The following is a 21069-nucleotide window of genomic DNA, read 5'->3' as shown; positions in this document are numbered from 1 at the left end:
ATATCAAGAAAAGAAATGCCCCCTTGCATTTACAACTATGGTGGCCATCCATTTGACAAACATGTATTAAACACCACCTGTGTGCCAGGCCTGGTGTTCATTTTGGTATCTGGGCATTAAAAAGAATCGTGGTGCTTTCTAGGACATTGCTTTTGCACTTAGCAAAATTGACTGCAGAATTTCTAAACTATCAATCAATTTTGTTTGTACTCAAAGAAAGTGTGTATTTGGTATTTTAACAGAGGGATCGTGATCTGGAGCTAGCTGCTCGCATTGGGCAAGCTCTCTTAAAGCGGAACCATGCCTTGTCTGAGCAGAATGAAGCCCTGGAGGAGCAGCTGGGGCAAGCCTTTGATCAGGTAAGTCTTTGATCAAGTATTTGCAGCATGAAACAATTAGCTCTTGGGCATTGGAAAAATTGATTTTCCTGGGTGTCCCTGAATTGATGAAAATAGTAGGCAAATGACACCAGTACATGTTGTCTTTGTTGGTAACCATTGAACTAACTGGTAGAGAAATGAAAGGTTACAGAGGACTGCTTCTGTGACGACCTTAGTCAGGATAAAAGCCTGTGTTCAGTGCCTCCAGCACTTGTGACGCCCCGCTTAGATTCTAACTGCGTCTTCACCCCTCTGTGTAGATTTAGTGTGTGATCTGATCTTAACTTTATTTTTTTAAAATATGTCCCCCAAAATCGATACCCAAATGAAGTGTCTTTGTTCAAAAACCCAAACAAAAGGAAAAGAAATTTTTGAAAATATATTTATTCCAAAGAAATCAATATTTTTAGTAAGAATTAATTTATTAACTTAATGGTTAAATTTCAAATTTTCTGTAATTTGTTATTTTCATATAGTTTTATTTAAATTTTATAAATGTATTATATTTAATAATATTTGAGCCTTTATGTTGAAAATATTTATTCCTTAGAACTGAAGTTAGGAAGTCATGCAGTTATCCAACTTGAAAGTATAAGCCTTTAGGATAAGAATTTGAAGTAGGGATCTATTCTGATACTTTGAAGGTTCTTCAGTTTTGTTTTGTTTTTAACTGTGACTGTATCATTATCTTATGTGAAATTTTCCTCCCATATTTCTGTTATATAGAATGTGAAAATTGGCTTTTTTTCTTACCTAGCGTAGAAAAAGCTGTATTTGTTAGACTTAATGCTCTAAAATTATAGCTTAAGAAGTATCTGAGGTTTGTTACTCTGTTTTTAGCACTTGCTACTTTAATCAGTAAAATCTAGTAGCTGAAAATCTATTTAGCTTTATGGTGAGAAACAATTGCTCCATGAATTGGAAGCTATATTACGTGTAAATAATGCAAACTGAAGACCATCTTGTAAATCGAGCCCTTTTGCTGTGCAGGTTAATCAACTGCAGCATGAGCTATCCAAGAAAGATGAGTTACTTCGAATTGTCTCCATTGCTTCTGAAGAGAGTGAAACTGATTCCAGCTGTTCTACACCTCTTCGGTTCAATGAGTCCTTCAGCTTATCTCAAGGTTTGCTGCAGTTGGACATGCTGCAAGAAAAGCTCAAAGAACTGGAAGAAGAAAATATGGTTCTTCGATCAAAGGTACATTCAGCCTAATCCCCAATTTCCTTTACCTTAAAGGCTATAAGGTTTAGTTAGTCCCAGGTAGTGTGGAGGTGAAATATGGCATAACTAAGGATTCGCTATTGACATTCTAATTAGGGGGTGGCAGCCAAGGCACATGTATTTGCCTTCCATTGTTACTTAGATCCCACTGAAAAGTGGATAACAGAAAGTTGACAGATAAAACAGAGAAAGCCACAGCACAGAATATATATCTTGTGGAGTTTACATAAATAATTAAATAATTACAGCTGTGATAAGAACTATGTTGGAAAATTACAAGGTTCTGTGAACTTGTATAAAGAGAGGAATCAAAGAAGTCCTACTTAATTTAAGCAAGTGATATTTTAGGCTAAAGATTAGCCAGGCATACACATAAAATCATTAAAAGATATTGCATACTGTTTTTTTTTTTCTTGAAGGCTTGTCACATAAAGACAGAAACTATTACCTATGAAGAAAAGGAACAACAGCTTGTCAATGACTGTGTTAAAGAACTTCGTAAGTATTAACATATTCTGTTTCGTATCCTTTGGGCAATTCTTTGGTAGGATATCTCCAACTCAGAAATTTAGATTACTGGTTTCAATAGAAGCATCTCAAGAAACAGTGTTAAACAATCACTAAAGTCTTAAAATATCACACTGAGCCCGCAACTCTAAATAAAATGCCACCTGTACTTTTAAGAAACATCTTTGTTTCAAATTGCCATCATAAAATAAAGGCCTATATTTCTATCAGTTATAGCTGAAAGGAACCAAAGCTCTGATTTTGTTGATGAGGAAATAGTTCTGTAGACAATATGATTAACCAGAGTCAGAAAATGATAAGTGGTAGAGCCAGGGCTTAAATGATGACATAAAGCCCTGACATTCAATGAGAATGTATTAAGTGGCCACTATATGTCTATAAAGGAATATATTTTGGTTTGATATCATATTAACTAAAATAATTTTTAAATTAGTTGGGAAAAGATCAGCTTTACTAGAAAAAGATATTTAATTTCTCTTTCTATAACTACATAGCATTTTATGTTGAAAGAGAAGATGTAGCATCACATCAGTTCATTTGGGCTGTGGGCCTCAGAACGTGATACCTTAGCAAGACAGAATATTAGAGAACCAGAAGGAATGTAAATTGAATCTTCTCCTTCAGCACAATCATTACCCACCTCTTAAACTTTAAAAAACAGAAAAGAAATGGCTTACCGAAGAGCTCACATCCAGGTCTCCCTCCTCTTTATTGCCACCTTATGAAATGTTATAGGCCTTCTGTGAATTAAAAAATAGTTTTATATGACACAGAAATGGTTTTGCCACTTGTATTTAAATGTCAAAGTTTTTGTATGAGACAAAGATTTATTTCCCCAGTGGAATTCTAAAGGGTGTAGTTCACGTGCATGCAAGAATCCTAGGCTGTAAGAATTGCTTTAGAGGTGCTACTCAGTTTGCGGGGTATCCCAGAAAAGTCTCTCTAATACAGAAGCATCTCCAGAACTTTATTGGGAGCTTTAACTGATTGTGACTGTTTCATCCTGGAAACGTCCCTTTGTTAGACTTGTTAAGTTTAATTTCCATTGCTTGTGGGATTTTATTTACATCCCTGAAGAGTTCTCAAAGACATAAATGAGATTACGTCTTGACACTTGCAAAGATACATAATTCATCTGTCTCTTTTCAGCCTTCTTGTCCTTCATAAAGAAAAATTGGAGCATGTATCTTTTTCATCCAGAAAAAGATGGAAGCAAAGCCTTTAGCTTGCTTCCAAGCTAAAGTTATCTCGTTTACCTTCATTGTCTCATAATCAATTCCCAGCATTAGGCTATTTCAGAAGAACCTTTATTTTTCTCTGTTGAGTTATCTGGGTTTATTTTTTAAATTTATGTTAAAGGAAAATCTATTTGTGATAGACCAGTGCTTGTTACAAAACAGGGTTGGGCCCACAGGCCATTGTTTGCCAACCCTTACCCTACATTTATATTAACTTCTAAATTTTTTATTTTGTTTCCAAGGTGAAACGAATGCTCAGATGTCCAAAATGACCGAAGAATTGTCTGGGAAGAGTGATGAACTGATGCAATACCAAGAAGAGATCTCCTCTCTCTTGTCTCAGATTATAGATCTTCAGCACAAACTTAAAGAAGTAAGTTCATTCATTCATTCATCCAACAGTTGTTTGTTAAGCACTGACCTAGAACCATGCACTCTGCTAAGTGCTAGATACATTAAGCAAAATAAACACGGTCTCTGCCCTTTAAAGTGCTTGAGTCTGCTTGCTATTTTAGTCTTTTCTCTGTTGTGAAGTATGATGAACAACTACTTTCATGTTACTGTTTCTCTCCATAAAAATGGGGTTAGATCTTCCTCAGAAAGTTGTGATGAGAATTATTGACTCGTGCTCATTGTCGTCTGAACACCTTGATGGACTTTGTATTCTGCCCATTTTATTGCTCATATTTGGCTTTTGAAAGTTTAGATTTTTATAGGCCTCTACATAGACTGTACCCCTTAAAAGCACTCTTAAGGTGTCTTAAAAAGAGCAGCCTCTATTTTATATGGGAAGGCTTCACAGGTCTCTTTTAATATGTTGTTATTAGCATGTGATTGAGAAGGAAGAACTGAGACTTCACCTACAAGCTTCCAAAGATGCCCAAAGACAACTGACAATGGAGGTAATGAAATCTTCCTTTATCTTGTGAATGCAGGAGGGGTTGGAATGAATAGTGTCTTTCATCTTAATAAATAAGATTTAAAATAACAACAGAAGATCAAGATGAAATTATGAGAGCTAAGAAGTAAAGCATTTAAAAAATTCTACCTCTGAAACTAATAACATGAAAGCATCCTTCTTGACTCATAGGGAAAACCTTGACTTTTATAAGATTATTTAGGAATATGTGACCTTTTTATCAGTCCACCTTAACTAACCCAACAGTTTTTAAAATGTCAGGAGAAATAGCAAAAATCTCTTACTTGGTATCTACATAAAAATTCTCTATATTCGATATAATTTAGTGGTTCTTTAGCATGCATAAGCATCACCTGGCAGGGTGAGTTTTAAATGGAGATGCCTAGGCACCATCCCCAAAAGCTTTTCATTCAGTAAGTCTAAAATGAACACGTAGAATCTGCATTTTTAATAAGCATTCCCAGCCCTGGTGATGTAATAATCCAGTCCACTTACCACACTTGAAGAAATCTTTGAAGTTAAAATGTACTCTGAAAAGTATGTACTCTTTTTACCATGCTTGTGTCTCTAACAATAAAGAAGGTTCTGAAAGAAACAAGGGAGAAGAAACTACTCGTTTAGATAATTGAGCACCCTGCCATCATATACGATACTTTGCAACTTGATCTTGTCATTTATAGACTTCAGAATGATGTTTAAAATATATATACCTAACAGTATGCTAAGTCTGACTTGACCATATCTACTGTACTTTTTAAGGGTATGAAGCATTAAATATTGAATTAACAGTTATGGTTATCTCAGCTACATTTTAGATTTTTAGGAAATCATGTCTGTGTATAATTCTGACCAAGACACCCCTGATTCTGGCAGCTTGAAATACATATATACTCTCCTTGCTTAATTTATTTCAGAGTCTTTGTATTGAAATGAATTATATTCATAGACTTAGCTAGCTCTCTGGATGATATTAATACTTATCCCAATGGGTTTTGTTATATGAGAATATAATAAAGTATTTTAATTACCATCCTTTCTTTCAGCTGCATGAGTTACAAGACAGGAATATGGAATGTCTGGAAATGTTACATGAATCCCAAGAAGAAATAAAGGAACTTCGTAGTAGATCTAGCCCTGCTGCTCATCTCTACTTCTCCCAGTCGCATGGGGCTTTTTCTGGGGTAAGGAACTGAGAAAGGTATTAGTATTGAAGGAAACTTGTTTAAGATGAGGTTGTCCTCAGAGTGATGTGGTTTCTGATGGTATAAAGCATCTTAAGAAGAGAGAACAAGGATTGTCATTGTTTCTGGAATTCACTTACTGACTTAGGCCTTAATTTGCATTATCTACCTTATTACTTTTTTTCACTGTAGCCATCCTTCTAACAGATGACCATCCAGATTTATTGTAATATATGAGATGAGCCCCAAGGAAATTAGGTTTAGGTCTGTGTACTAGAGAGCTACGTAAACTTGGATCATCCTTACCAGAGTCCCTCCACGTGCCACTTATTCAAATAGTGCTCTGAACATCTGGAATCTTTTTCAATAGATCCTGAGTTTCTTGGTATAGTTAAATCCAATTAGAGTTTAGTAAGCCCCATGAGGGCAAGAATGTTGTTTATTTAATTCATCAATAAACAGTATTTTTTGAATTATAGAAATTGATGAAAACATCTGCGTTTATGCCAGAATTTGTATGTTGGGTCAAAGATTTATTTTAACAATCTAGTTCTTCAACACTTACATGCAATCCTGTGAATTTTTTTAAAAGACTGAAACTATAAATTATAATAGATTTTCTGAAGAATATAGGGGCAGAATTTTTGGTTTTTAACTTTTTAATGTTGACATAATTTTAAATTTAAAATAAAATTCCAACAACAGTACAGAAAACTCATGTATCTTTCACCTAAATTCCTCAGTTTTTAACATTTTACTACATCAGTCATATCGTTCTCTTATTTCCTTCTGGACCATTTAACAGTAAGTTGCAGATACACCATATTACCCGTTAATGTTTCCGTGTATTTTTACTGACAACAAGGACACTCTCCTACATAACTGTGCTGCAACAATCAACATCGGGAAACTGGCATTGGTATAATACATGATAATTGCCAGATGGTGACTTTCTAATTTCATCATGTGTTCAGCGTTTGTTAATTGCCATTCTTTTGTGAGTTAGAGCTTTCTGTCTGATTTATTCACTTGTTCACTTATTTCAGTATGGACTCACGGATTACTGTTTCAGTCAATGGATTATAATTTATTACTACTGTTTTTGATTTTGATACTCAAAGTGTCCCACATATGGCCAGTGGGATCGCCTTCAAACTCACCTTGCCCTTTCCCTGTCACAGTCCTGTGATTGGCCATTTCTCCAAGTTGCTTTGTTTGCTTTTAATGAGAAATGGTATTTAGCATCCAAGATCTGGGTGCTCTGATCTGTTGCACCCAGGCCTTTTCAGCAGGTAGAGCTAAGAAATATATGTATGTTCGTACGTACATGCACACACAAAAACACATCTGTATCTTTCATCCACACTGTTCACACCAGTACCTCCAACCCCAGTCATTGGCAGCTCAGCCCCACTGAGCGTGCCACCAGTGCTGTTTGAATCCTCGTTCCTGACCAGGGGAAAGGGAAGCTTGCTTATTTTTCTTTTAGTGATTTGTCTGTAATATAAATGCTGTACATATTTATTATAGAAAATTTAGAAATTATAGAGAAGCAATAAGAAATTGTTAAATATCATCAAATCCTCCACAGAATCACTGTTAATGTCTTGTTTTATAGCCTTTCACACCTTTTATTTTTGTGTGTCTGCATATGTAATATTTTCTATTTATCATATTGGTTTTTTGCCACTTCTTTCCTGTAAAAATATACCATGAAAAAGTAGTTGGTTCTTGTTTAAAAGTTACATTTCCAGAATGTATTTTTTCTTCTATATTTTCTTGTATTACAACACCAGAAGGACTGGATTTTGGAGACCCTGTTCATTAACTTAAGGACAATTCATTTTTTCTTAACAGCCTTCTTACATGATCACTGTAGGAATCTCAAATTCTTTTTCTTAGGAATCTTTGGCAGCTGAGATCGAGGGGACCATGCGTAAAAAGCTGAGTTTGGATGAGGAATCTTCTCTCTTTAAACAAAAGTAAGTACAGATCAGATGTGTTGTTGCTCAACCACTGGAATGGAAATTTAAAAGAAAGCACAATCCAAACTGATAGGTATTATGAGATTCAGCAATAAGTCTGCTTACTTTTCAGTGTTTTGCTCTTAGTGCTCACATTTGTGAGAGAGTTCTCTTATTCTCAGTTTACTTTTTGATTATCTCTCCTAAACTTTAGAGGCTATTCAGGGCTGCTTTATTTTTAATCAACTGCACATACGTGTCTCTTTTCTAAAGCACTCCAGCAGTAGGCAGTGGCAATAATGAACACTTCTTTTTTGATAGAGCCCAACAGAAACGGGTATTTGATACCGTCAGGATTGCCAATGACACACGGGGCCGCTCTGTCCCATTCCCAGCTCTGCTGTCCATTCCAGGCTCCAACCATTCAAGTGTCATCATGACAGCAAAACCTTTTGAGTCTGGTTTACAACAAGCAGAGGACAAAACACTCCTGAGCCAGGCGAGCAACTCGGAGGAGATTCCAGGGTAAGAAATAGATCATGGAGGTGGTTCTGCATTTCTTTGTGGCATTGACATACCAGATTCACATACTCAAAGTCCAGCATTGCTCTATGCTATCCCAAGGAAGTGCTGGAGCTGTCGGTTTTCATTCCACAATGATGCCCTGTATCATTATTTGTATTAATAAGATCGATCATTGATTTCATGAAAGTTTTTGGAGTGAAAAGGCCACATTTAATTAAGTGTGTTCAAAATGGAGCTTGCACTGAACTATGAAATTCTTCACTACTTTCTTCTTTGGTGTGGCATAGTTTGAGTCTAAATCTTTTTTTGTGTTCAAAGTCAAATTTGTTGGAATTTGTTTGGTCATTGGCAGTTATGCATGGCATCACGTGACACTTGCTCATAACCCATGCTCATAATTCAACTGCTTTAGTGCCTTCAGGATAAACAAGCTTGAATACCTGTTGAGGAAAAGTAGCTTTCTCTTAATTTCCTATTTGTTTCAGCTTAGATTTCTGCCCGCCCCCCCCACTTTTCCTTAATTCAGTTCATTGGACTACCTTTAACTAGAAATTAAGCAGCATTATTGCAAAGTCAGCTGAAAGCTTTTGGAAAAAAGATGTTTAGCACCTGAGAAAAATCTTTCCTAATGCAAAAATCCATTACTCTGAGTTTTCGATTGTATTGCCTGGTGTGTAGTGGGCGTGTTCTGCACCCATGTAGCTTTATGTGTCAGTACTTAACCTTCAGAAATCTGACCAGCAGATCTGTGTGAATTCATACATAGTAGCCACGAGCAACTGCAACTCAGCTTGCTACTCTCTTTTGATAGCAATTTTAATTTTGACTCTAATTTTTTAAATGGTGAAAAGTGAAAAAAATGTGTAGCACAGAACTATGAAAATGCAGTATTTATAAATCTTGTTTTCTCTGTGAAAAAAATGTGTAGCACAGAACTATGAAAATGCAGTATTTATAAATCTTGTTTTCTCTTAAATATTCTACAATATTCATAGAGGATTCTATGAACCAACGCAAAATTTTCCACATTTTAATATTTTTGAAATTGTTTATATTTTACAACTAGTGGCATGTTATAATTTAATGAGCAGCATTTTTTTCTTTCTTAGTAGTACATAAAATAATGGTGCCTTCTGTAATCAATGGCATTATAGATTCATGAAATAGGATATTTACTTTTTTGACTACCTAAATTGAATTTATAGATGGTCATATCAGTAGTTTCATAAATTAAATGAAATAGAAAAGTTAGTAAACACAACCTAATAATAAAGTATATTTTTTGCCTATCTGAAGTCATTTGAAATGATCTATAAAAATTATATATGGCATTAATGATTTTGGTTTGTTGTTACTGTATTACATATATCTAAGAGAAATTATTATATTTTTAAGATCAGTCTCTTGCACACTCACCATTGTAGAAAGGAGAGGTCTAGGTTGTGCCGATGATCCTTACAGATCTAATCAATGGCTGTGATTTTCGCGTAGGAACGCTCAGAAGGTGGGTCGGCCAGAACTCTCTGAAGATAGTGATTTGGCTACAGCACTGCATCGCCTTAGTCTGCGGCGACAGAACTACCTAAGTGAGAAGCAGTTCTTTGCTGACGAATGGGAGCGGAAGATCCATGTTTTGGCTGATCAGAGAGAAGGGATTAGTGCTTGTGGCACCTCCACAGAGAGCCTTGCCTCTCTGTACACTGACCAATCGGAGATCACAGACCTCAGCAGTACCAGTTGCCTTCGGTGTTTTATGCCTGAAAAATTACAAATTGTCAAGCCCCTTGAAGGTAATAAATCAGTGAGGGCCATTTTCAAGCCACATTGCTTGTTGGCCTTTCATTCCCCTAGAACTGTGATTTGTATCGTAACTGTAAGAGCACTGTGTGCAGAATATGTCTTATTATCCCCAAATCTCGCAGTTTAGGTGACAGTGCCTTGCAGTACTTTGTGGAAAATGAATGAAGAGAGCTGCATTCTCCAGGTCGTCAGCCATCAGTTTTCTTTTGCTGGTTTTTTTTTTTTTTTTTTTTTTTTAAGATAAATCTGAGGGAGGAAAAGGAACCTTTTCTTGTCCTTTTCTAAGGTATATCATTGATGGCCGTTTTCATGGTAAGATAAATGGGATATGATAAGTAAAAATAATCTAGATATAATATTTCATCTCTACCTTCCTTTTCAAAATAGAGTTCTTTACCCAAATTTCGTTTACTTAGAGGTATGTGTGCCTGCATTTTTCTTTTCAGTTCTGTTCATTTCAGTTCAGTTTCTGTTTTCTCCTAAGAGAAAACACGAATTCAAAATAAATTTCTTTGTTTTATAGATATTGACAATCTTCAGATGATTCTCTGCTATTATCATAAGAGAGTCTGCATTAGACAAAATTTTGAGTGGGAAACTCATGAGGACCCCTCAATCTAAAAAGTTCTATGTGTTAGTGGTATTCATTAATGATCAGTGCAGGTATTTTTCAGAGTTGCCATTTTTAGGATGAAATGACGATAGTGTCATAATTAGACATTGCATCTGGTGCAAATGCTTGGGGTGATCATTCACCAGGTTCTTAGACAGGAACCTTGGCGGGTATATCCACCTTTTATCATTTCCTTCATTCTTCTACTCTCCTTGCGAGACTGGTGAAAGGAGAGTCATGAGCAAGATGGGGACATACACACACAAAAATCACTGAAATTTCAAGATGTCTTCCATCCTGGCTTTGACATCAAACTTCATAAGCTGAAGAAGTATTGATTTTTGTCACCTGGGAAAATAACAACCCCACCTGTGAGGCACATACCTTCCTTCTCATCACTGCCTTGGCGTCCTGGTTGCTATAAAAGAGCGTTGTTTTCCAGTTTTATTAGATACCTCCATACTGACTTCCGTAGTGGCTGCACCAATCTGCAATCCCACCAACAGTGCACGAGGGTTCCCTTTTCTTCACATCCTCACCAGCACTTGTTTATTGATTTATTGATGCTAGCCATTCTGACCAGAATGAGGTGGTATCTCATTGTGGTTTTTACTTGCATTTCTCTAATGATTAGTGAGGTTGAACATTTTTTCATATGTCTGTTGGCCATCTATATGTCCTCTTTAGAAAAATATCTCTTCATGCCCTCTGCCCATTTTTTAATTGGGTTGTTTGTCTTTTTGGTGTTGAGTTGAAAGAGTTTTTTATAAATTTTGGATATTAACCCCTTATCAGATGTATCATTGACAAATACCTTCTCCCATTCAGTAGGATGCCTTTTTGTTTTATTGATGGTTTCCTTTGCTGTGAAAAATTTTTTATTTTGATGTAATCCCGTATGTTTATTTTTTGTCTTACTTCCCTTGCCTGAGGGGATAGATCAGTAAAAGTATTACTAAGGGTAATGTCTGCAAATTTACTTCCTTTATTTTTTTGTAGGAGTTTTACAGTTTCAGATCTTACATATAAGTCTTTAATCCATTTTGAATTTATACTTGTACATGGCGTAAGAAAGTGGTCCAGCTTGAGGGGTGTAAATGTCTAACTATTGCATTGTTTTGTACACCTAAAACTTAAAAAAAAAAAAAAAGTGTTTTTTCACCCCTGCTTTAGATGTCCCTTTTAAAGTTAACTTTTGAAATAGAAAGATAATTATTTATATCTTCAGCAACTTGTCGGTGTTCCACAGAGACTTTAATTTGCACATTTTATCAAAATGTTAAGACTAATAAGTAGTTTTATTATTACTTTTTTACACATGTAATTTTAGCTTCTACTTCGAGATTTAATTTTTGTGGAAAATGTTAAACATGCCTTGTTATTTATTTGTTTTTGTCTTGCGTATTCAGGATCACAAACTCTGCACCACTGGCAGCAGCTTGCTCAACCAAACTTAGGAACCATTCTTGACCCACGACCAGGTGTCATCACTAAAGGCTGTACCCAGTTGCCCAAGGATGCCATCTATCACCTCTCAGATTTAGAAGAGGATGAAGAGGAAGGTATCACCTTTCAGGCTCAGCAACCTCTTCAAGTGGAACAAAACCCTACAGATTCCAAGCCAGCAACAGGAATCTTTCTACCGCCCGTTACTTCCGCAGGTGGTCCAGTCACAGGTGAGAAGAGTGCTTTGTTGAATATAGTCTAGTAACTAGTAGTACTTTGCATCCTGACTTACTCTATGGTCAGCTTACTACCTCTACTTAAGCCTCACTGCAACATACTTAGTCTTGAACGTAAGATAGTGAAAAATTTATGGCTTTAGTGGCCCTTCTAATTCTACTTTTCTTAGCCGGACTACGTAAATCGATTGGGCAGAGAGAGAGTGAGAGAGAGAGAGAGAGAGAGAGAGATCAATTCAGTCAGTGGTTTGCAAACTTTCTGGGCTCAGGACGTCTTTATACTCTTAAAAATCACTGAGAATACCAGAGAGATTGTCTATATGGACTGTATCTATTAATAACTACCATGTTAGAAATCAAAACTGAGAAATTATGAAAGTATTAACTCATTTAAAAATAATAATTACATGTTAACACAAATAATATGTTTTATGAAAAATAGCTATTTTTTAAATCGTGGGAAGAATGGTTTTGTTTTACAGTGTTGCAAATCTCTAATTTGTGGCTTAGTAAAAGATAGGTTCTCGTATCAGCTTCCACATTCAGTCTTACATGTTGTTTTGGTTGAAGGGTGTGAAGAAAATGCAGCCCCACACAGACACGTAGTTGGCAAAGGAAAGATTATGTTAATACCCCTCAAGTATTTGTGGATAGTCTTTATATTACCCCAAAACTTGATACGTGGTAGTTTAAAGTTTGTAGCAATGTGAAATCTGAAACCCTATCAGTGAACTTTTCATACTTTGTTACATTAAAATGTATTGGTCTATCCTACACTTTGAATGCATCTTTTCCCCATGTATGATTTGGTAACATCATGCATTGATCATTTGGAAAATACATTAAAAATGAAATGTGGTTTCAGTAAAACCACCTTAATATTGCCACTTGTCTCGTCTGATAAATCGGTTAGAATTAGGAAGCGTTCAAGCTCTCGGTGGATAGAGTTTTCCAAAACTCTCATTTTCACTCAAAATCTCAAATTTTGTCAGTGGCAGCAAACACTGTCAGCTATTTTTCTTGAAGAGATAGTCTCACTACGTTCATTTTCAAGAAAAATTTCTGCCAGATGGCCAAATCTGGATAACTGTATTTTGTCTGTTAGTTGTTCTTGCAAGTAAACACGGTGTCCCATGAAAAAATTTCAACTCATTTCCACATGCACTTTTCGTCTAGATGAACATTGCATTTCGGTATGCTACAGAGTGCCTAATGCTTACTTCCTGTTTCGTCACACAGAATATTGAAAAGATTCAAGAGTTAACATTTAATAAATAATATCCTTCATCAAGGACATTCTTATGTGAATCTGGCTTGTTTTTTTTAAAAAAAAAACTGTAAGTGGACAACAGTGAAGAATACTAGTACAGTTTGGTGCCATTGCCCTGATTTTTGCTAAGGAGCCCTCAGTTTTACCCACCATAGCTTTGGGACCAGCAGTGCAAGTGCCAGCGTAATCGAAAATGCAGATGGCGTCTTAGCATTGCCATGAAAGTAGTTTTGATATGTAGACTCCTACAAGGTCTGTAAACCACGCTTTGAGAACCACTGAAGGAGATAGTTTGACTAGAAAGATTGGATGACTAGATGTTGGATTTTTGGGGTTTTTTTAAATGTATTTTTTCTCAGTATGTGTTTTTCTCTTGTTTCTAATCTACTTCTAATCCTTTTAAATGACAGTGCTAAAGGATTCAGCTATATACTAACCAGTAACTACTAATGCAATATTTATGTGTATTTCATTTCCAGATTTGGGGATTATTGTATAAATGACACTTGATAAATGCCGTATTATTAATAAATAAGAATGAACTTTTTACATTTTTAACCCGGTCTTTCAATTTTGTGTTTGATTCCCTAAAAATCTCTACTTCAGCTGCAACCTCAAACCCAGGGAAGTGTCTCTCGTGCACAAACTTGACATTCACCTTCACCACCTGTAGGATATTACATCCGTCTGATATCACTCAGGTTACCCCCAGGTAGGTCTGGGCAATTTGAGGCCTCACTTCTTTCTTTCTTCAACTATCTTTTTATGAATTCCTTTTAAAAATTACTTTCATTTCAATTTCCAGATTTTTAATTAGTGTTCTGTGATAATTTGTCTTTAGAATATTTTCACATTGCATTTTCTCAATGGACCATTCTAAGTCTTTGAAGTAGCCAGGGCAAGTGGGTATGTGCTGTGTAAATGAAGAAACTGAGGCAGAGGAGGTTCATGTGACTTGTCCAAGGGTAGACAGGTAGTAAATGGCCCAATTGGAACTATACCCACAGTTAGCCAAACTGTAAGATTTGAGGGACCAGCCCTCACACCAGACAATTCATGGGGTTCCCAAAACCACTCTTTGATTTGATAATTTGCTAAAGGGACTCACAGAATTTCACTGAAAGCTATTATGTTTGTGGTTACTATTTATTACAGGGAGAGAATACAGGTTAAAATTAGCAAAGGAAGAGACAGTGAGTCAGAGTCAGGGAGGGTTCCCACCCACAAAGCGTCCCTTGTCCTTGGGATTCATTGCTTCCCTGGCATTGATGCATGGTAGTGCACACACAGTACTGCCAACCAGGGAAGTTCACCCCAGCCTCAGTGTCCAGTTTTTGTATTGAGGCTTCAGTGCATACGCATGATTGATTGGTTCATTGATTACCCATATGATTGAACTCACCTTCAGGTCCACTGACCCAAAGCCCCGACCCGAATCAAATCGTGGGTCTTTTTGGCATGGCCAGCCCCCACCCTGCAACTATTGGGTGTGGCCAGGCCCACCCCAAAATCTTCATCGCAAACAAAGACACTTCTGTCAGCGGTGGCACAGATTACCTCTCAGACCCCTCTAAGCAAGGCCAAATTCTTTACTACACAGTCTGTTAATTGTTCTTGCAAGTAAAAGCGGTGTCCCGTCCCGTGAACAAATTTCAACTCAACTACACATGTGCTTCTCTTCTAGCTAACCATTGTATCTTGGTATGCGACAGGGTGCTTAATGGGTACTCCAACATGTAGTTGAGAGAGCTTTTTAAGCCATATTGCTACTCTTTCTATCCTGCCAATTCCCAAAAGAATCCAAGGTAGTTTTCAAAGATCTGTGGAACATTGCAGGGATAATGTTAACTAGGAGAGAAGAAAAATGAAACAAAAAAGAATCAAGAGTAAGGATATAAAACAGAGGAATAAATCTAATGTATCAATTGGACCATAAAGTCTTACATACTTGCTAAGGTGAGCCATGTATTTGAGTCTTAACTTTCTAGCTGCTAGTGTGGAGGGAAATAAGAGTACAATTCACAATGTGTATAAGGTAGAAGCAAATCAATTGTTTAGAAGCATTTGCGTGTTGTCCAATAAAAATCTCAGTCTGTGATGAACAGACATATCGGCAATCTTTCTACATTGTTCTTACAGTCAACAAGATAAGTTTTATAAAATTGGTTCTCTCAATTCAGGTTGATACCATCATATGAAGTGTACAACTTGGGAAAGGATAGGCAATTCTACAGTAAAGCAGGGACAGGGAGGTAGGAGACGAAGAGTATAATACATACACTACATCAGACCAGAGGTTCTTAGTTTAACCAAATTGTTTGTGTTTTGCTTTTATACAAGTTGGTATCTTGGTAAGTTTATTTATTAATCCTTATCTTGTATTTTGTTCATAATCTTTAAAAATCTTGATATCTTGATGTACTATTTTGTGTTGAAATGAAAGTTTATCTATTAAATATGGTAACATTAGCACAGGGGGGAGAAAATTAACTAAAGAAGTACTCTCTCCTTTCTGTCACCATTTCCTTGAGTACACAATTTTTTGTTTAGTTTCTTTTTTCTTTTTAACAACATATTAAATAAGAAGAAAGAGTCTAAAAGCTGCTAAAGTTTTTAATTATTTTTGATTGCCCAAAAACGTATGTTCTAAGTCAAGGTTGAGAAAAATTTGTTGCTTGGTATCTCTATACTACTATTGTTTGGCATTAACATTCTTAAAAATGGAAATTTTAACAACTTTATTAGTTCTCAGTAATATAAAATTGAAAGATTAAAAAGAAATAAATTTCTCCTGAGAAGAGCATCTTTGGTTTAATTCGGAAAGATTGTGTTTTCTAAAAAGTTGAAGAATTGTTTACTTGTGGATTATTGTCTCGGTATGTTTCACTTTATGGAGTGTATATATCCATTTAGAGTTTAATATTTAAATTTCTTTTATTTCCATCATACAATTTAGTTATATTCTGAGAGATATATATTTTAAGAGTTAAAATTTAAGAGTAAAACTATCTAAGAGTAAACTTTCATGTTATGAAAAGAAATATGTTTCAATAAGTTCATAACTAAATGACAAATTACAAATAATTAGCCAGTCACTAAAGTAACATATCAAAATTTTCATTCCTTACAGTTCAGTTACTAATGTGTTTGCTGTCCCTCTACATTTACTGTGGATAGTTACTGTAATTACTTAAATGCTGACGTGGAGATTGCTTCTTATTCTTAAGCTGTCTCTCCTGCTTTTCTTTTTTTTTTTTTTTTTTTAGCTCTGGGTTTCCTTTGTTATCTTGTGGAAGTAGCAGTAGCAGTTCATCGAACACAGCGGCGAATCCTCCTGCTATGTCCTACAGACACAGCACCGGTGAATCCATCACCAACCGACGAGATTCCACTGTAACCTTCAGTAGCACCATGAGCTTGGCCAAACTTCTACAAGAGCAAGGTATCTCCGCTCAAGTGTACCACGGCCCGGTTTCAGAGAACCCCCTCCTTCAGCCTCTCCCCAAAGCCCTGGCCATCCCTTCCACACCACCAAATTCACCGTCTCACTCACCTTGCCCTTCTCCTCTGCCCTTCGAGCCTCGAGTGCATCTCTCTGAAAATTTTTTGGCCTCCCGACCAGCTGAAACATTCCTCCAGGAGAGGTATGGATTGAGACCTTCCCGGAACCCTCCTGATGTTGGCCAGTTGAAGATGAACTTAGTGGACAGGCTGAAGAGACTGGGGATAGCCAGAGTGATCAAGGCCCCTGATGCCCAGGAAAATGGAAGCAGCCATGAGGCAGAAATTGGTCTTCAAAGACCAGAGTCTGCAGTGTATTTAAATTCAGGTAGCAACTTACTGAGTGGATTGCGGAGGAATCAGAGTCTTCCAATCATGATGGGTAGCTTTGGTGCCTCGGTGTGCACACCCTCACCCAAAATGGATGTCCTGAAGGAAGACTGAGGTTCAGCACTTCACTGACCTCTTAACGCACATTAGCCGATAAAGGAGAGATTTGCACTGATACATGTCGTCTGGTCTAACTGAGAGAACAGGAATGTTGCAGATGGGTTGTGAACGTGGGAAGAGGGAAGTGGAAGAATGGAAGCAGAATGGGGATGAGAGCCTAATGAATGAGATCTAATAAGTTGAAAGTATAAATGAATGGGTCCTGAGTGTTTGGAGGCAGAAGAGGAAGAAAGGTTTACTATATTCCTTCAGTTGTGTTTTTTTGTCTTGAAAATAAAAAGTGACTAGAAAATAAATTCAGTAATATTGAAACATACCGGAAATACTAAACTTGCCTAGGACTTTTCTGGGAAGCATAAGCCGGGAGCACCCAGGTTAGGAGATGGGAAGAGAAAGAGAGCAGCTTTGACTGTTGCCTAAAGAAAACTGTTCTGGAAGGTTAGGGTAAGCTCCGTGTGGTACTGAGACAGCAGGAAGGAGGACTTTATGTTTTCTCCTGTTGATGTCTGGTTAAATTACACATCCATCAAGTGGTATGCTCACAGCATTAGCAAACAAGGAATTTCATTAGAGCAGAATAGTAGACTCCCTTTTTTCCTTTCTGTTTTCAAGACTTTGAGCCACTGGGAGCCCAAACACCACCCAAACTTCTTTTGTATTTGTCATTAACAGAAGTTTAATTTTTTTTAAATTTGTATTTTTATACAACATCCAAAAAACACAACATGTGTGGGGGGATAAAAGGGATTTACTTTAAGAAGGAAATATGGGTAAAATGGAACCAAGGAAACTTGTTTTCAGAGGATTTCTTCTGGATAAGTGTCGTGGCCAAGGAGTGAGTAACTACATATCTTTCAAATTTCCTTGGAGGCTGGACGGGGTTAAAACAAACGCACAATCAGTAGGAATTAGAGAATGTTGTATATTTATGTCTGTAAGTTCTTTTTATAAGGAAAGTTGATTGCAACTAAACTTTTTCCAAAGTACTATGCATATTTTAAATGAAAGTTGACGTGTATTTGCACAAAAATTCTCAGGCACATTAAATTATTATAAGCAAACCCAGGTGCTTGCTTTGAGACTGGTTTTTTTTAATGTAAAATAATAAAACATTTGCCTTTTTCTAGATATGTGTAAAATTATAGGATGAACTTTCTAATGGAAGAGTTAAAGCTTTTGCTTTTAACTCTGGTGGCTTCCTTCCTTCCTTCCTTCCTTCCTTCCTTCCTTCCTTCCTTCCTTCCTTCTTTCCTTCTGACTTCCTTTCTTCCTTTCTTCTTCCTTTCTTTCTTTTTTCCTATGTGAAATAACAAGGTGAAACTAGGGGGATTAGGTTTTTCAGCATTCAGCATTGTGATGCAAGGCTGTGAATTGGAAAGAAAGATCTGTTTTCTGAGTGTTGCTGATCAATCGGTCTGCTCCTCATCCAATGACAAGCTTTATCTAGACAGGTCAGTTCAGAAAGAAATACCATTATATGAAAGGGCATGATGGAGAGAAGATGAGGGAGGGAGCTAATTATTTTATCTTTGAAAATGAGAGGCATATTACTTGACTTTTTGGTGCTTAATTTGCACATCTTTTGCTCCTTTGTACTGACTTAACTGAAAGGAATTTTCTGAAGAAGTCTTATTAAGAGTCTTGCTCCTATGGTTCCCACCGATGCACTTACTCTTCTCTCCTCCTGAGGTGCCTTTCAAGAACTATGTGCTCAAAAGGGCAGAAAAACAACATGCATGCTGTGGGAAGAATGTGTGAGTTTTCCATGCTTTTTAGAGTCTTTCAATAAAACTTTTCTAAATCAGTTTCTTAAAAACAGAAAGTAAAAGTATCCTTCCCCCTCGCTCCCCTTCTCTCCTCCCCTTCTCTCCGTCATGCTGAGTACAGCAGACCTTACATATACGTGTTCAGAAAGGATTCCCACTGAATGTAAATGTCCCTGAATGTGGTAGGCATTGGCCGGAGAATTCCTGATGTTATATTGTTTCCAAAATATCCCAATTCTCTTCTTTTTTAAATAGTGTTTGAGTTTCTATTTCATAAAGTAATTCTGGGGTGCTTATTTTCGCCGATTCTTAAAGCTTTTTATTTATTCTCTTAAGAAAGTAATCTTCCTGTTGCCAGTTTCTAAGAGACATCAGGAAGTAGGAAAATACAGGGCTAGAGAGGAGTACAAAGTGTTAAATTGTCAGATTTATATCTATTATGTAAATTAAGCTAGTACTCTGTCTAATTAGCATACTTTTCCGTAACGATGCTAAAATGACCACTTTAGAGGCCGGGCAAGGGCATATTTATAGCCAAATAAACACATCTGATTAAAGAGAAGCAGACTTAGGTTTTTGAAAATTAGATTTATGTTCCTGTTCCACCAGAAGCAGAATTAGATACTGGTGCACGCTTTTCTCTAGAAATGAATCCTGTTTTGAATTGGGTTTTGCTGGTTTTTGAAGTTTCCACCTAAAATCATTTTTGATACAGCCTGAGAATCTTTATTATAACAAACTTGTGTGCAAACTATAGTCAGAAGAATTGGAACCTTGTAGTAAGTTCCTCCTCTTTTTATCTGTTATGCTTTAACACTGTTCACATTTTAGTTTTTCTATATCAACTGTGTACGTATTTTTATGCGAGTATAGGAAACTCCGATCTTTTCCTCCTTCAAAGTTTTCAGCAATTATACCTCAGGTATTTCTGAGTATCCTATTATATAATAGGAAGGATACCTTCTAAGCTCAGAATTAAAGGTACTCCTGAATTATGATGATCCCAGATCTTATGTAAATAACCTGAGGCATGTGTCTTAGGGAGAAGTTAATAACCATTGTTAAAGTAGTTTTTAAAAAAGGATTTGTCCTCTATGTCCTTTGTTTGACATGAATGAACAGACTTTGGCAAAGAAAGGAAATAAGTTAGAGGCAGCTCCCAAGAGCATTTTCAAGGGTGTATTTTATAAAGTGTTCAAAGCCTGTTACTTTTTCTGACCATTCTAGTACATAATTTGTACTACTTGCTGGTTACTAACATTGAGTTTTGACATCTAGAACTAGAGCTCTGATTGTCTCATGGTCCACTCCTTTGATGTCAGATGCGTGCAGGCCTGTACTCCAAATGCAGCAGACAGACACAGCGTCCACACTGAGTTCTCGCTTTGCAGAGCACAGCTACCTAGGAGTGGCAAAGTGCCCTGTGGGGCCGGCCAGGGAAATCCTGTTTGATATCTGGGGTTGATTTTGTCAAACAGCTCTTTGCTGCACCTACCTTTGCTTTGTCAAATGTAAATCAGAGAATAAACATGAGTATCTTCTTAAATTTTCATTTGTCTTCCTGTGTATTTGTCCCAGTTCTTTTCATAAATAGTCCTGCATTAAGTCTTTCCATTTTATTTTGTTATTTTGGGTACAGAAAACAACCTATATTTGTCAAACCAACCCAAAACAAACCCAGCAGTAGTGGTACGTAGTAGATCTTATTGTATTTCTTAGATATTTTTTTAAAACACAGAATAAACAGAGTATCTATATATGCCGTATTTCTTCCTTAGCAAAGTAACAGCAACAAAAAGTAAAATCTGAAGTCACTGATATGCAGATTTTTAATTTGAAAGTATTTAGGAAATGTGAAGCAATTCTTCATTCTTGTAGTCCACAATATACTGGTGATGTTCTTAGCTATTTAGAAACTGTTTCCAAGAAACTAAATTTAAAAATTGTTGGACTCTGGTAGAGAAAGTTATTTGATATTCTTCTCATCTTTGTCACAGTTTAGTTGCTGTGTTTTTTAAATTCATCTAA

General features: G+C 36.4%; 1 protein-coding gene across 4 annotated transcripts in view; it reads left to right on the top strand.

The window, feature by feature from the left end:
- The window catches only part of TRAK2 (trafficking kinesin protein 2), a 56006-nt gene extending 35413 nt beyond the window's left edge, over positions 1–20593 (top strand). For 2 of the 4 annotated variants that reach the window (XM_081052168.1, XM_081052169.1), the window contains 12 exons: positions 243–359; positions 1371–1580; positions 2024–2102; positions 3613–3743; positions 4198–4272; positions 5333–5470; positions 7373–7452; positions 7756–7959; positions 9451–9749; positions 11782–12048; positions 13931–14036; positions 16591–20593. In XM_081052168.1, the coding sequence (XP_080908294.1) occupies positions 243–359; positions 1371–1580; positions 2024–2102; positions 3613–3743; positions 4198–4272; positions 5333–5470; positions 7373–7452; positions 7756–7959; positions 9451–9749; positions 11782–12048; positions 13931–14036; positions 16591–17269 (2385 nt within the window). In that variant the 3' untranslated portion in view covers positions 17270–20593. The remainder of the gene's footprint in view (positions 1–242; positions 360–1370; positions 1581–2023; positions 2103–3612; positions 3744–4197; positions 4273–5332; positions 5471–7372; positions 7453–7755; positions 7960–9450; positions 9750–11781; positions 12049–13930; positions 14037–16590) is intronic. The other 2 variants (XM_081052170.1, XM_081052171.1) reach the window with 2 other exon arrangements.
- The last annotated feature ends 476 nt before the right edge of the window (positions 20594–21069 follow it).

The sequence above is a fragment of the Rhinolophus hipposideros genome (genome assembly GCF_964194185.1).
Source record: "Rhinolophus hipposideros genome assembly, chromosome: 6".
Lineage (NCBI taxonomy): Eukaryota > Metazoa > Chordata > Mammalia > Chiroptera > Rhinolophidae > Rhinolophus > Rhinolophus hipposideros.
Note: the sequence above shows the minus strand (reverse complement) of the source record. Positions and strands in the feature narration are given on the sequence as shown.